We start from the raw sequence: 13,494 nt of genomic DNA, 5'->3' as shown, positions 1-13,494 counted from the left end.
ATCAGATGGCTGCCAGGGAGGGGACAGCTTATGCTGCAGGGCTGGAGTGTGGGTTCTGAGAATACATATTTGTAAAATATTGACATAACTCCTACTTGTCTGGATGACCTTGAGTGATTGCTCAACCTCTCTGAGCTGACATGAGCTAAGTGGAAATTTCTTGCTCTTGCTTAGCAGGAAGTTAAAACAGAGTAGGTAAGGTCACACTCGGGAGGTGGAAGGCCAGAGAGACTCAGGGTGGCAAGGCACCGCGGTAGGAACTGGGGTGTGGCCCTGACAGGCTGAGTCAGAGCCCCAGAATCACGCTCCATCCGCAGAGATGACTCAGCCCCCTCTCCGCCCTTGCGTCTGTGGCAGGGCCTGAGGCTGGAGGGGGAAGTGACTTGTCCAAGATCTCATGGGACCCAGGACGCCTGGCTGTCCTAATCGTGCATTCAACAGACATTATCCAGCACCTAGAGTGTGCCAGGCACTGTGCTGGTGCTGGAGGTGCCCAAGAACATGGCTGGTCTGACTCTGCCCAATCAGAGCTCATGGCACGTGGGCTACAAGCAAGAAAACCAGTGAATAAAGAGGGTGTTTCCAGAGTGTAACAAATACAGCAAAAAAACTAAACTGGGGTGAGACAAGGGGGGTGGGGTGCAGAGTTGGATAGGGTGGCTGGCAAAGGCTTTTCTTCTTTTTGTTGAGACAGAGTCTCACTCTGTTGCCCGGGCTAGAGTGCCGTGGCGTCAGCCTAGCTCACAGCAACCTCAAACTCCTGGGCTCAAGCTATTCTTCTGCCTCAGCCTCCCAGGTAGTTGGGACTATAGGCATGCGCCACCATGCCCAGCTAATTTTTTCTATATATTTTTAGTTGGCCAATTAATTTCTTTCTATTTTTAGTAGAGACAGGATCTCACTCTTGCTCAGGCTGGTTTCAAACTCCTGACTGTGAGTGATTCGCCCGCCTCAGCCTCCCAGAGTGCTAGGATTGCAAAAGTGAGCCACCACGCCAGGCCCACAAGGGCTTTTCTGAGGAGCCGGTGCTTGAGCTGAGTGACAAGAAGGCAAGAAGGGGCAGCCATGTGACTAGAGCTGTCCAGCAGAGGATGCAGTGAACAGTATGACTGGGGGTAGGGAGCAGGAGGTCACAGCGTGCAGGGGCATGTAGGCTGGGGGCAAGGAGAGTGGGTTTTTGCCACAGCCAAAACGAAGAGCTTCATCTGGGGCTCTGGGACTTCCTGGTCAGGGTTACACTGTGAACTTAGGATCCTCATCTACTCTGGGAGCCCAGACAGTTTGGGTATGTCCCTGCCTTCCTGTGGTCCTAGTGAGGAGGCAGTTGCCTCTCTGGGGAAGGAAGCATCACCTCACCAGCCATCGAGGGTGAGGTGAACTCGGACCACTGACCTTGGACCACTGCTCCCCAAGTGTGTCCAAGCTGGGGTAGGAGGGACAAGAGGCCATGCTCCAAGGAAGCCCTGAAAGGGCAGGGTCACTGCAGCAGGTTTGCTCCCAGCCCCTGAATAGGACAGGGGAGGAATGGAGGCCGAGAGCACAGGCTTAGGGGATTTGGCTTTGATCCTGGAGTAGGGTAGACTCAGGTTACTGAGCTGGGGATGGACATCGTGGGGTCCTGCCCGTACCTGGGCCTCTGAGAAAAAGGAAGAAGGAGTTTGCAGTGGGGGCCAGAGCAAGGGCCAAGGCTGGGGCCAGCACCTGCATGGGAGGTGGGTGTGGCAGGGATGGTTAGATGACCTTTCTAGGCAATGCAACATTTTGCAAAAAACGTTCTCAGAGGGGAAGTGTGCTCACCACCTCACCACAGGCTCCTCCTCCCACTGTCCCACAGCGGGCCCTTTCAGTGCCTGCTGCCACCAGCCTGGCGCCTGAGGGCAGCCACCTTGGAAATTCCCAAGGGACCCCATGTGAACCTTCCAATGCCGCACATTTCAGCACCTGCTGGGCCTAGGCCGAACTGAGTGGGATTTGGAGGACACTCTGGCAAGGAGGCCTTTGGGAGGTAAGAGTAGGTGGTCGTAGCCGAGTGTCCTCTATTTCACTTGCTAGATCTGGCAACGCTAACAGCTTGGAGCCCAGGGCTGCCGGACCCAAAGCTCCTGCTTAGCTTCCCTGCCCACCCGCCAATTTCAGACCCGGGGAAACTCAAATCTGGACGGCCACGCAGCACCGCATGGTGGCTCTGACACTCTAGGTCCCCTTCCTCTGCCGCCCCGCCACTGCCACCCAGAGCACAGGCCCGCTAGAAATGACAGAGGAAGGAAAAAGGGGTGACGCGGCTCTCAGACTCCGCCCCGGCGCCAAGGCCCCGCCTCCGGCCCTGAGGCCCCACCGCCCTCCGCGCACGTCCCTCCCGCCCCGCCCCGCCCCGGCCCGGCCCCGCCCCGCCCCCGCCTCCGGGCCCGCTGTTTGGGCTGCCAGCCTTCGGGAGCCGGGCCGCAGCGCTGCCTCCGCCCCAGAGATCCCGCTTCCAGCCCGGTCGCCAGGCCCGCGGGCCATGGAGCTCCGGGCAGCGGATCCGGAGCCTCCTGCGAGCCCCAACCTGCCCGTCCGGTTAGCGCCCGGCCGGGAGCGGGGGCGGTGGAATCTGGCCGGGCGGTGAAAATCTCACGTCCTGCCGCCCAGGCCTCTCATTCGTCCTCCGGGTAGGGAGGTAGGATGGATGGGTGAAATCCGGGCTCCTGGCTCCTGGCTCCTGGCTCTATCTGCCCCAGACCCTATGGATGATATTGAGCCCAAGGGGCCCCTCCCTGCTGCCTCTTCTTCGCCACCTGCACAGTGGGGGTTGGGGGGCAGGAGGTCTCCCCGAGGTCACTGATTCCTGCTCCTTTAGGATGGGGACACTGCCTTCCGGTGTTAGGAGACTTTTAGGCGCTGGATTCCTCGGCAGCATCTGCCTTGACCCGGGCCTGACCCTCCCTGCCTCAGTTATCCTCACAGCCTGGGACCCCGTCTGCCTTCTCTCTCCCCTTATCCCTCTGAGTTTCTGCGTCTTGGCAGGTGTCCAGCTCCCACTCCTTCCGAGCGCCAGCCCTGGAGGCAGCCCCGGGACTACTGAGGGACGGCGACAGCATGAAGGCTCCGGTAAGTGGTGGAAGGAGGAAGGTTCCCAGGGAACTTGGAGGTACCTTCCAGCAGCCTCAACAGCCTCTCCACGCCAGGACTGACAGTCACGCCTGACCTCACCGCTCCGGCCTCAAAGTCCAGCCCCGTTCGTGCAGGCTCTGTGGCTCAGGGCAGGTGCATTCCTTTGCAGTTCAGTGCCTCACTGTCCTCCCCTGTAGAACGGAGGTGACAGTACCCGAGGGTGGGATACAGTGAAAGTTCAGCTCGGCTGCTCTTGTCTTTGTTCAGGAGCCCCTGGCTGTGGGAGAGAAACCTGGATGTTGGGGGCAGTTGACCCCACTGTCTGAATCAAGGCCTCTGGGTCGCCTGTTCCTCGTAGGCAGGGGAGCAGGTGCTAGACAGAGCCTGAGGCCTCAGGGGCTGAGCCACCTCGGAGGAACAGCTGGCCACACAGAAGAGATTTATTTTTAGAAGCTGATGTAGCTGTGGGCTGAGAATCGGTGGGCCTCTGAGCAGGATGTGCCTCTGTCAGGGTGGGGGCTGCTTTCACACTTCTGATTCTCAGAGAGTGACAGCCAGCTGCTAGGTGGTTTCTGAGGGGTGGCCTTGCAACTTGTGCCTTGGGCCTAGAAATCAGAGCCCAGAGAGACACAGGTGGTGACCAGGGTAGGCCAGCACACAGTGACAGACCCAGGGTTCTGTCCTTCACCAAGCCCCTCTTGGAAAACTAAGTCTGCCAGCAGGTCCCACCCCAGGCCAGAGAGTCAGAGGGCTTCCTGGTTCCAATGGCCTTTGGCACTAGGCTTCTGGAGGCGGGAGGCTCTGGGCAACAGCTTTTCAATTATTGGAACCATTTCTTGAATGAGGCTTTCCTGAATCCCTTTCCGCCTGCTGGGCTGCTGACCCAGGTCAAGATCATCAGCTAGGGGGACTGCCACTGAGTCAGCTGGGGGTGGGACGGAGGTGGGGCCATCCCAGGTGGTCCATGCAGTAAAGGGGCTGGCAGCCCTTCTGATGTGCCCCTCTCCTGTCCTCATGTGCACAGCACTCTAGAGTGCACAGAATGCTCCCACCACTGTCCTCGCTGGAAGGTCCCACTGTGGGCATTATCAGAGGACTCTACAGAGGAGGGATTTGTGGAGGAGGAGACAGGCCCAGAGAGAGGGAGAGCCATACCCAAGGCTGCACAGCACCCAGGCTTCTGGTTAAGAATGTGGGCTCTCCAGGAGTCTGAGGTGGCTGTGAGCTAGGCTGACGCCACGGCACTCACTCTAGCCTGGGCAACAAAGCGAGACTCTGTCTCAAAAGAAAGAAAAAGAATGTGGGCTCTCGGTTGGGCCCTGTGGCTCATGCCTATAATCCTAGCTCTCTGGGAGGCCGAGGCGGGCGGATTGCTCGAGGTCAGGAGTTTGAAACCAACCTGAGCAAGAACAAGACCCTGTCTCTACTATAAATAGAAAGAAATTAATTGGCCAACTAATATATATAGAAAAAATTAGCCGGGCATGGTGGCTCATGCCTGTAGTCCCAGCTACTTGGGAGGCTGAGGCAGCAGGATTGCTTGAGCCCAGGAGTCTGAGGTTGCTGTGAGCTAGGCTGATGCCATGGCACTCACTCTAGCCTGGGCAACAAAATGAGACTCTGTCTCAAAAAAAAAAAAAAAAAAAAAAAAAAGAATGTGGGCTCTCCAGCCAATGTTTAAGGCCCACGTGCTCTTTCCTTGCCACGTGGCCTTGAGCTGCTAAAGTGGCGTCCAGGCCTAGGAAGCCAGGTGCAGCCCTGCAGAGGCTCCTGGGAGTCCCCGTTCCCCCATATACACCCCCTGACCACTGTCTCCCTCAGGGCCGGCTCCTGCTCATCGTCCTGTGCTCCTTGGTCTTCTCTGCTGTCTACATGCTCCTGTGCTGCTGGACCTGCCTGCCCCTCTGCTTGGCCACCTGCCTGGACCACCTCCCTCCCGGCTCCAGGCCCACCGTGCCGGGGCCTTTGCACTTCAGTGGCTATAGCAGCGTGCCGGATGGGAAGGTGAGTTGGCCAGGCAACGTGTCAGGGGCAGGCCTGGCTCCCTCAACTCTAGGGGGTATTGAGAACTGGGCTTGTGCCAGGCCAGCCTGGACCTCAAGCGTGGCCCCTCTGCTCACATGCTGTGTGATCCAGGCCAGTTACTTTACCTCTCTGAACCCTGAGTTCTAGGAGGAAATGGGTTTCTTATTGAGCAAATAGTGTCTGGCTGCTTCAGCTGGATGCTGGGGTAAAAGGATGAGTCGGCGCGGCTGCCCACCTGGGCTCCCAGTCCAGTGGGGGAGACAGACACAGACACGGCACAGTGTGCTTCGTGCGTTCTGGGCATCTTCCGATTCATGTCTACCCACACAATCTGTTCGACAAGTGTGTACTTGGCACCTGCCATGTGTCTGGCCTCGTGCCAATGGCTGCTGAGGATAGGATGCGGGGTCCCCGGGGTGACGAGGCAGGCGCAGCCCCTGCCCCATTGCGCCCGCCGTTCCATGCTCACTCTGCCTGGCGAGGTGCAGAGCCCTTGGCACGCCTCGCCCTGACTCTGGTGGCCTGCGTGGTGGGTTTCCCCTCCAGGGGGCACCCTCAGGGGCGTCTGTATTGATGCAGGTGCCGCACACTCCCAGTCCGGGTTCGATGGCGCTCTGAGTGGCTGGCGCGGGAGGCTGCTCAGGGACGCTGGCTGGGAGGAGCTGTGTTTCCGGTCTTCGTCCGTCTGAGTCTCCATTGCCTCCTGGTCTGTCACAGCCGATGGTTGCAGCTCCTGCCTCTGTAGGGTTGCAGAGACGACTCAGCGGACGATTGGTGGCCAGTACACAGAACACACGCTGTACAAGTCTTTGATGAAGAAACAAAACAACTCAGGGGCTCAAATTCTCATGTGCCACAGAATGGCCAAGGGGGCAAATGTCGGGGTGGGCTGGGGGAACACTGTCCCATCTCCACGTGGTGGCCAGTGTTCACTTCAGACACACAAACCTCTCAGGGATGTGAGCCCAGGGAGGCCGGGTCCTCCTTGTTTTCCTTAAGAGAAGCAGGCAGTCCAGATTTTGAATGTCAAAAGGGCCACTTCTTATAAATTAAGAATTAATGAAAAAAAATTTTTTTTTCGAGACAGAGTCTTGCTCTGTTGCCCAGGCTAGAGTGCTGTGGCATCAGCCTAGCTCACAGCAACCTCAAACTCCTGGGCTCTAGCGATCCTTCTGTCTCAGACTCCCAAGTAGCTGGGACTACAGGCATGCGCCACCATGCCCGGCTAATTTTTTCTACATATTTTTAGTTGTCCAGCTAATTTCTTTCTATTTTTAGTAGAGATGGGGGTCTCACTCATGCTCAGGCTGGTCTTGAACTCCTGACCTTGGGTGATCCTCCCGCCTCTGCCTCCCAGATTGCTAGGATCACAGGCCTGAGCCACCACACCCAGCTTAATGAAAAGTTTTAAAGACCTGTGAGGGACAAGCAGAATACCTCCTGGGGCGGGTGGTGACCTTGGATCAGAACAGATCCCGGTTGCCAAGGCAGGCCCCAGGCGAGGGCAGAAGGAAGCCTTGTTCTCTGTCGCCGTGTGCTGTGGAAAACGCCGCCGAGTCTCTAAATCAATATTATGTTGGCTATAAAATGTCCCTGTGTGGGATATGACAGTGTGCTTTCTATTGGCTGGAATTAATGTCCCTGCCAACTTTCCTTGCCTCTGTGAACCTGTGATCCTCCAGGAGGGCTCAAGTGTGGAGGGAGGGGCACGTCTTTCTCTGGGGCTCTTGCAGGCTGTGGCTCAAGTGGCTCAGCTCAGCTCCTGCAGCCCGGGGTAGGGGGGACAATGACAAGCTGGGGTAGGGCCCTGTCTGTGCGCAGGTCTGTGCACATCACCCTCCAGGCATTTAGAGAAACTTCATCGGCTTTATTGAGGCATAATTTCCATACAACAAAGTTCACCGATGTTAAATGTACGTTTCAGTAAGTTTTGGCAAATGTACACGGTTGTGTAACAACCACAACCGTCATGAATAGAAATTTTCTGTCATCCCCCAAAGTTCTGCCATGTCCTCTGGCAGCCTTCTCTGGGCTGATTTTTTTTTTTTTTTTCCACATCTGTATCGTGTGCTAGGTTTTCAGGAGTTTTGATACAGGATTATCGGCTTTCACGGGGGTAAAATATCACACGCTCCATGAGACTGGATTATAGAGCCCAGCCCCTTGCTCTTTCTGACTCCTTTACCTGTTTGCCACCAGCTCTCTGTTTTTTCCAGGCATTTCTCATTGGAACCTCACAAGTGGGGCAAGAAGACACTGTTTGCACCCCCATTTTATAGATGAGGGAATTGAGGCTCACAGAGTTCGAGTGACTTGACCTCAGGCCACACAGCCAAGAAGGGGGAGAGCTGGGATTCAGGCTCAGGACCAGAGAGTCCCAAAGCTGTCGTGGGCACTGAAGACCCCGTTTGTACTTAGAAACCGGGCACGGCATGGGTAGGGCTCAGGTGGCGGAGGGTGCGGCCTAGGAGCGTTCATGAAGAGCTGAGGCGCGTGTTCACTTAACAAGCACTTAAATGACATCCAGTCTGTGCCAACTACTGTTCTAAGTATTTTATAGATATTTGCTCATGTAACGCTTGTAAAGGGCTTGATATCAGGACTGTTAGGGCCTCAGAGGCGGCAGCAGGGACAAGGACCAGGAATATGGCTGACGAGGAAGCCAGGGCTCTGAGTGCAGAATCCTAGCTCTTGCGCGTGCTGTCAGTGTGACCCTGGGAAAGCCACCCCACCTTCCCAGCCTGCGAAATGGGTTAATAACAAACAGTGCTTGGAGCTGATACCTGGTCGAGCAAAGTCCTCGAGCGAGCGGCTGTTCCTGGGGGGAGGCGCAGGGGTGGAAGCTGTGTGCACTCACCTCTCTCTCTTTTCCCCTCTGCCTCCCCCTGCAGCCGCTGGTCCGAGAGCCGTGCCGCAGCTGTGCCGTGGTGTCCAGCTCCGGCCAGATGCTGGGCTCGGGCCTGGGCACCGAGATCGACGGTGCCGAGTGCGTGCTCCGCATGAACCAGGCGCCCACCGTGGGCTTTGAGGCGGACGTGGGCCATCGCAGCACCCTGCGCGTCGTCTCGCACACGAGCGTGCCGCTGCTGCTACGCAACTACTCGCACTACTTCCAGCAGGCCCGAGACACCCTGTACGTGGTGTGGGGCCAGGGCAGGCACATGGACCGGGCGCTCGGTGGCCGCACCTACCGCGTGCTGCTGCAGCTCACCAAGATGTATCCAGGCCTGCAGGTGTACACCTTCACTGAGCGCATGATGGCGTACTGCGACCAGATCTTCCAGGACGAGACGGGCAAGAACCGGTGAGCCTGGGGCCTACTTGCCTGCTGGGGTCTCCCCGGCAGCCTCTTGTCCATCAGGGGCTGCGTCCTCAGGCCCTGGGGATCCACAGTGATGGAAGCAGACACAGTCCTGCCCTCCCATGGGGGGGCAGAGGGATTGTCATTCATGGAACTTGCCCGCAGATCCCAAATGGTGGTGAGGGGCACGGGGCCTTGTGAGCACTTGGTAGAGAGCACTGGGCAGCGTGGGGAGGCGGTAGGGAGCACTGCCCTTTGGAGGGCATGCTCTGAGATCTCGCTTGGTCTCTGACATCCTCTTCATGCACCAGGCATTGGGTTAAGCACTCTGCGCTCCGGATCTTCTTTTACCCCACACCCAGGAGAGCACCCCTGACCCCTGCTGTCCCCTCCTTCACACCCCTGCTCCTCCCCCAGCCTCCAGAGCTCAGGAAATAGACCTGTCTACCTTGGCATTTTAGCCAAAACCTTGGGCTGAGCCCCTGTCTCCCCTTGTACTGTCATCTGTCACATGCAATGGCCCCGAGTGCCACCTTGACCTAAGCCTCCATCTTCTCCCACCCTGGAAACAGCCCATGGCAGGTCCCCCTGCTGCCTCCCTTGCCCCTGCCATCTGAGCTCAACTGCAGAGAATTCAGTCCCATGAGTCACCTGCCCGTGACCTGCCAGCAGCTTTGTACCACAGGGAGAATGAAGTCCAGTCTTCCCACCTCCTCCTCTCCTGTGGCCTGCGAGTTTGTATGACTCAGCCCCTGCCTGCCTCTGTGGCCTTGGCTCCTTCACTCACTCTGCCCCAGTCACACTGGCCGCTGGGGCCGCTGAGATCCCTGTGTGTCTCCACATGCAGCCTGCACGTGCCATGAACGTTTCCTCCCATATCATCTCGTGGCGGGCTCCTCTTGCTACTCAGGTCTGGATGAAATGTCACCTCCTCAGGGAAGCCCTCCCTAGCGCCTGTGTGCTGTGGCATCAGCCTAGCTCACAGCAACCTCCAACTCCTAGGCTCAAGCGATCCTCCTGCCTCAGCCTCCCAAGTCTGAGGGCACACACCACCACGCCCAGCTGATTTTTTCTATTTTTAGTAGAGATAGGGTCTCACTCTTGCAGGGGCTGGTCTGGAACTCCTGAGCTCAAGCTATCTTCCCGCCTTGGCCTCCCAGAGTGCTAGGAATACAGGCGTGAGCCACCGCGCCTGGCTCAGTGACATTCTTTATATCGGTCCTTTGTTTCCTTGTCATGGCAGCAGGTGTCACCCTCTAACATCATCTTGTTTATATATTTGTCTCCTTCCCTTGGGAATGCTGGCACTGGGTGTGGCAGGTCCAGGGCTTGCACAGGGCCTGGGAGGTGTGAGTTGGATGAGCGTGACCCAGCTCATGCCCGCCCTGTGGAGGTTGCGGTGGTGGCCCTCAGCAGGGAGGGTGCCCAGTGCTGCTGCCCCAGAAATCTGATGCCCCACAGCAGAGTCAGGGTTCAAACAGAAGACCATCTGGAAGACCACACAAGTCCCCCAACTTTTAACCACTGTGCTCTGCTGCCTATGGCTGTCTCCCCGGGCCTGGCCCCTTAGATGAGGGGTGGATGTGGCCAGAGCCCCTACACCTATCATCCGGGGCTTTGTTCAGGCCCTTGAAGCACAGCTCGGCTTAAGCCCTGCTTGGGTGGTGGGGAGTGGAGCAGGCCTGGGCTGTGTCCAGCTCCACTGTTGTCCCCTTCTGCCTTGGGCCGGCTGTGCTCCCACTCTGGCTCCCCCAGGCGCCCTCTGTAGAGGTTGAGGTGAGGGGCCCTTGGCTGGGAAAGTACCAAGCCCACATCCGCCAGAAGGCTGAGGCCTGGGTGTTGAAGACGGTGGCTGACGTGTCCCCCCGCCCCACCCAGGAGGCAGTCAGGCTCTTTCCTCAGCACCGGCTGGTTCACCATGATCCTTGCTCTGGAGCTGTGCGAGAAGATTGTGGTCTATGGAATGGTCAGCGACAGCTACTGCAGGTCAGACCAGCCAGCTCCGGGCTGCAGGGGTGGGGGGCGGGCTGGGGGCCCTGCCCAGGCCTGAAGCCAGAGGATTTAGGAGCTGTGGGGCACAGAGTGTGTGGGCGTCACGGTGGGTGGCCGGGGTGCAGACACTTGGGCACTGGGCCCTGGGAAGGAGCCCGGCCCCTGGAACGGGCTCCCATACCAATCCTAGTGCTGTGGTGTGGCCTCCGGCCAGTCCTCCCGCCCCCAGTGCCACCAGTTCCTCGTGGGTAAAATAGGGAAAATTGTGGCAGCTTCCTCAGAAGGTTGCTGAAACATTTAGGGAGAGAATAATCTACAAAAGTGTTTACCACAAATTAGGGCATATCAGTGATATTCTACAGACAAGTTTTTACATTCTATATTGTTTCAACATCGTATCAAGTTCAGATACATTTATGGTATTATAACATTGTTATGTTACTATATTTCAATGTCATTGTAACTAACGAGTTCAGAAAAGTCCCACGTTTTGACCCCGTGTTCTTTGGAGCTGGCTTGTTGCACAGGTGGGCGAGATGGCAGGTGCCTGTGTGTCCCAGCCGTGGCCCTGGCCTCACCGCCGGCCTCCGTGACGCTGACGGGGAGGTGGGAGTGCAGGGCTGGTGGCTCTGTGCCCTGGGAGCCTGGTACCAGCAGGGCACTTTGCAGCCTTTATCTTTTGACCTACACTCCCACCCTGGAAGGTGGGTGTCACCACCTCCATTTTGTAGGTGAGCTCTTGAGGCTCACGAGGTACATCTCCAGCCCAGAGTCACCCAGCTTGTAAGAGGCAGAGCCGGGGCTTGAACCCTGGCCTTTGGGATCTGCAGGCTGTGCTGCTCCTTCCGTGTGTCCTGCCCTTCCCTGGGACCAGGCGTGGGTCTCCGTGGTGGTGGCAGGGTCTGGTGGGAGGTGGGTGGGTTCTGGTGTCCCACACCCATCCCACAGCAGCACTGCTCCCACCCCACAGGGAGAAGAGCCACCCCTCGGTGCCTTACCACTACTTCGAGAAGGGCCGGCTGGACGAGTGCCAGATGTACCTGGCGCACGAGCGGGCGCCCCGAAGTGCCCACCGCTTCATCACCGAGAAGGCTGTCTTCTCCCGCTGGGCCAAGAAGCGGCCCATCGTGTTCGCTCACCCATCCTGGAGGACCGAGTAGCCCCTGTCACCCAGCCGGCCACCATGCCTTCGCCAGGCCTGTGTCCCATCCCAGGCCACCACACTCCACTGAAACATTTAATTTATGGATCCTGACTCTTGCCACCTGCCCGATGGGCCTAGGGTTCCTTCCTGCCCTGCCCTAAGGACGCCTGGAGCCATCTCGGGCCTCACGACTTGAAGGGGAGTGGACAGGGGCGCCCTGTCTCCAACCCACTCCCCGAGCAATCCACCGCGCTTTGGGGTTCATCCCGCTTCCTGGTCTATCAAGTGGCCTTTGTCCCTGGGCTCATGGCTCACCACTCACCAGCATCGTGACCTTGTGCCAGTCTTGGTCCTCCCCCACCCCTGCCACCTTTGGTGCCACACTTCTCGGGCCAGCTGCCCTGGGTAGGGCGGTGCGAGCCTGGGGTCTGTCTGATGAAGGGGCCTTTGAGCCCGACTGCCAAGGCCGTATCGAGAGCGTACGGGTAAATGTGTGTTTTCTGGACACTGTCTCTGGCGTGGTGATGTGTCTGGGAGTGGGGGTCGTGACTTCTGTCCATGTTACAATCTCATAACCTGTTGACTCCAAGCCCTGAAGCCCTTTCTCAGCAACCTTCGGTGGATGGTGCCAGCCCAGCCCGGTCTCCAGCAGATTGGACTCCTCCAGGGTCTGGCTCCTTGGCTGTTCTGGCCCAGGAAACTGACCCCAAGTCAGAGGCCTCTCTGGGGCCCCTGCTCTGCGCCCAGTGGGAGGGGAGGCAGGACCTGGGAGGAAGCCTCTTCCAAAGAGGAAGCCAGTTAAGTTCCCTGTTAACTCTGGGGAAGGTCCCTCTGCAAAGCAGGACTGCTGGGAGTGGCTGCCTGGAGGTGAGTCAGTCCTGCTTCACCCTCAGCCCAGGGCTTCCTTCTCTGAGCTTCTCTTTCCTCGCCTCACTTGGGCTTCTGCACCTGTTAATGAGGGTATGCTGCCACCCTGGAAGGGGGCTGGTATCAGCCCATTTTACAGATGAGACGAGGCCACTCAGCTAAAGCCCGACAGCCCAGCCGTGCAGCAGCTGGGCCGAGCCCGGAGGGAGCCCACAAGGGCCTGACACCTTTCTGACCCCTCGTTCCTTTTTCTGGAGACCAGAAGACTAATAGAGCGCCCCAGGCCTTGGGCTCTTGGCCAGATGGAGCGCTGGGGCTCTAGCTCCTGCTCCAGGGGTCAGGGCCCATGCTCAACTTAATGCCCTGCTGTCTCCAGCTTGAAATTCTTAATTTTTGTTAACAGGGGGCCTTGCATTTTGATTTTGCACTGGACCCCACAAATTATGTAGCAGTCGAGCCAGGGGTGACCTGGCACACTCTCCCTCCCACCCCGGCCCTCTCTGGAGCGGCTGGAGCCATGGCACTGGGCCCACAGCACTGCCTTTGCACCTTGCCTTCCCCTACCCAGTGCCAGGTAGGCCCAGAAGGCTCTGCAGGCAGGCCTGGGAGGAGGGAGGAGAGCCCTGCGCTGGCGAAGGGGAGCCGCTGGCAGTCTGGGGGTGGCTGGGCTTAGAGCAGGTGTTGGGCCCAGGAAGGGGGATGTTACTTAGCAGATGGGGAATCGGGATGGGCGGTCTCCAGGCTCGGAGGGCTGTGGAGTCAGCCTGACCTGCTTCTGGTGCCACTTCCTGCTGTGGGGCCCTGGTGGCTTAGCACCCCTCCCTGGGCCACAGTTTTCTCATCCATAGAAGGTTAAAATAATCCCCACCTCACAGATTATTTGAATTCAAAGACAATGGACTCTCTGTTCCTGAACTTAGGATAGGGTTGATACTTGATATGTGGAGCTGTCATTTTAAATGGGGTCATTTGCCGCTCTGCCCCCACCTCCCCACCCCTTCTGGCCCCGCCCTGCCTGGGTGGTGCCAGGCAGGAAGCACTCCCACCCTGTGTGCTGTCTCCCTGCTCACAGCCT

The 13,494-nt window shown here is 58.1% G+C and overlaps 1 protein-coding gene across 5 annotated transcripts; it reads left to right on the top strand.

Moving 5' to 3' along the window:
* Positions 1-1,849: 1,849 nt before the first annotated feature.
* ST6GALNAC4 (ST6 N-acetylgalactosaminide alpha-2,6-sialyltransferase 4) lies at positions 1,850-12,057 on the top strand. Of its 5 annotated transcripts, none has more exons than XM_076009063.1 (6): positions 1,850-2,005; positions 3,004-3,087; positions 4,912-5,094; positions 8,007-8,419; positions 10,295-10,402; positions 11,379-12,057. In XM_076009063.1, exons 2-6 carry the CDS (start codon positions 3,076-3,078, stop codon positions 11,566-11,568), a joined length of 906 nt encoding a protein of 301 aa, XP_075865178.1. In that variant the 5' UTR covers positions 1,850-2,005; positions 3,004-3,075; the 3' UTR covers positions 11,569-12,057. The 5 variants fall into 5 exon arrangements, with proteins under 5 accessions (XP_075865178.1, XP_012627491.2, XP_012627490.2 ...); XM_012772037.2 differs by lacking the exon at positions 1,850-2,005 and adding an exon at positions 2,392-2,556; XM_012772036.2 differs by lacking the exon at positions 1,850-2,005 and adding an exon at positions 2,392-2,648.
* The last annotated feature ends 1,437 nt before the right edge of the window (positions 12,058-13,494 follow it).

Source organism: Microcebus murinus, chromosome 12 (genome assembly GCF_040939455.1).
Source record: "Microcebus murinus isolate Inina chromosome 12, M.murinus_Inina_mat1.0, whole genome shotgun sequence".
NCBI classification, from domain to species: domain Eukaryota; kingdom Metazoa; phylum Chordata; class Mammalia; order Primates; family Cheirogaleidae; genus Microcebus; species Microcebus murinus.
This window is presented reverse-complemented; position numbering and strand designations above follow the sequence as displayed.

Bases quoted from the DNA above. Each gene is read 5' to 3' on its own strand.
- ST6GALNAC4 (XM_076009063.1), top strand. The intron at 8,420-10,294 runs GTGAGCCTGGGG...CGCCCCACCCAG, and splicing joins GACGAGACGGGCAAGAACCG to GAGGCAGTCAGGCTCTTTCC. The intron at 10,403-11,378 runs GTCAGACCAGCC...CCCACCCCACAG, and splicing joins GTCAGCGACAGCTACTGCAG to GGAGAAGAGCCACCCCTCGG.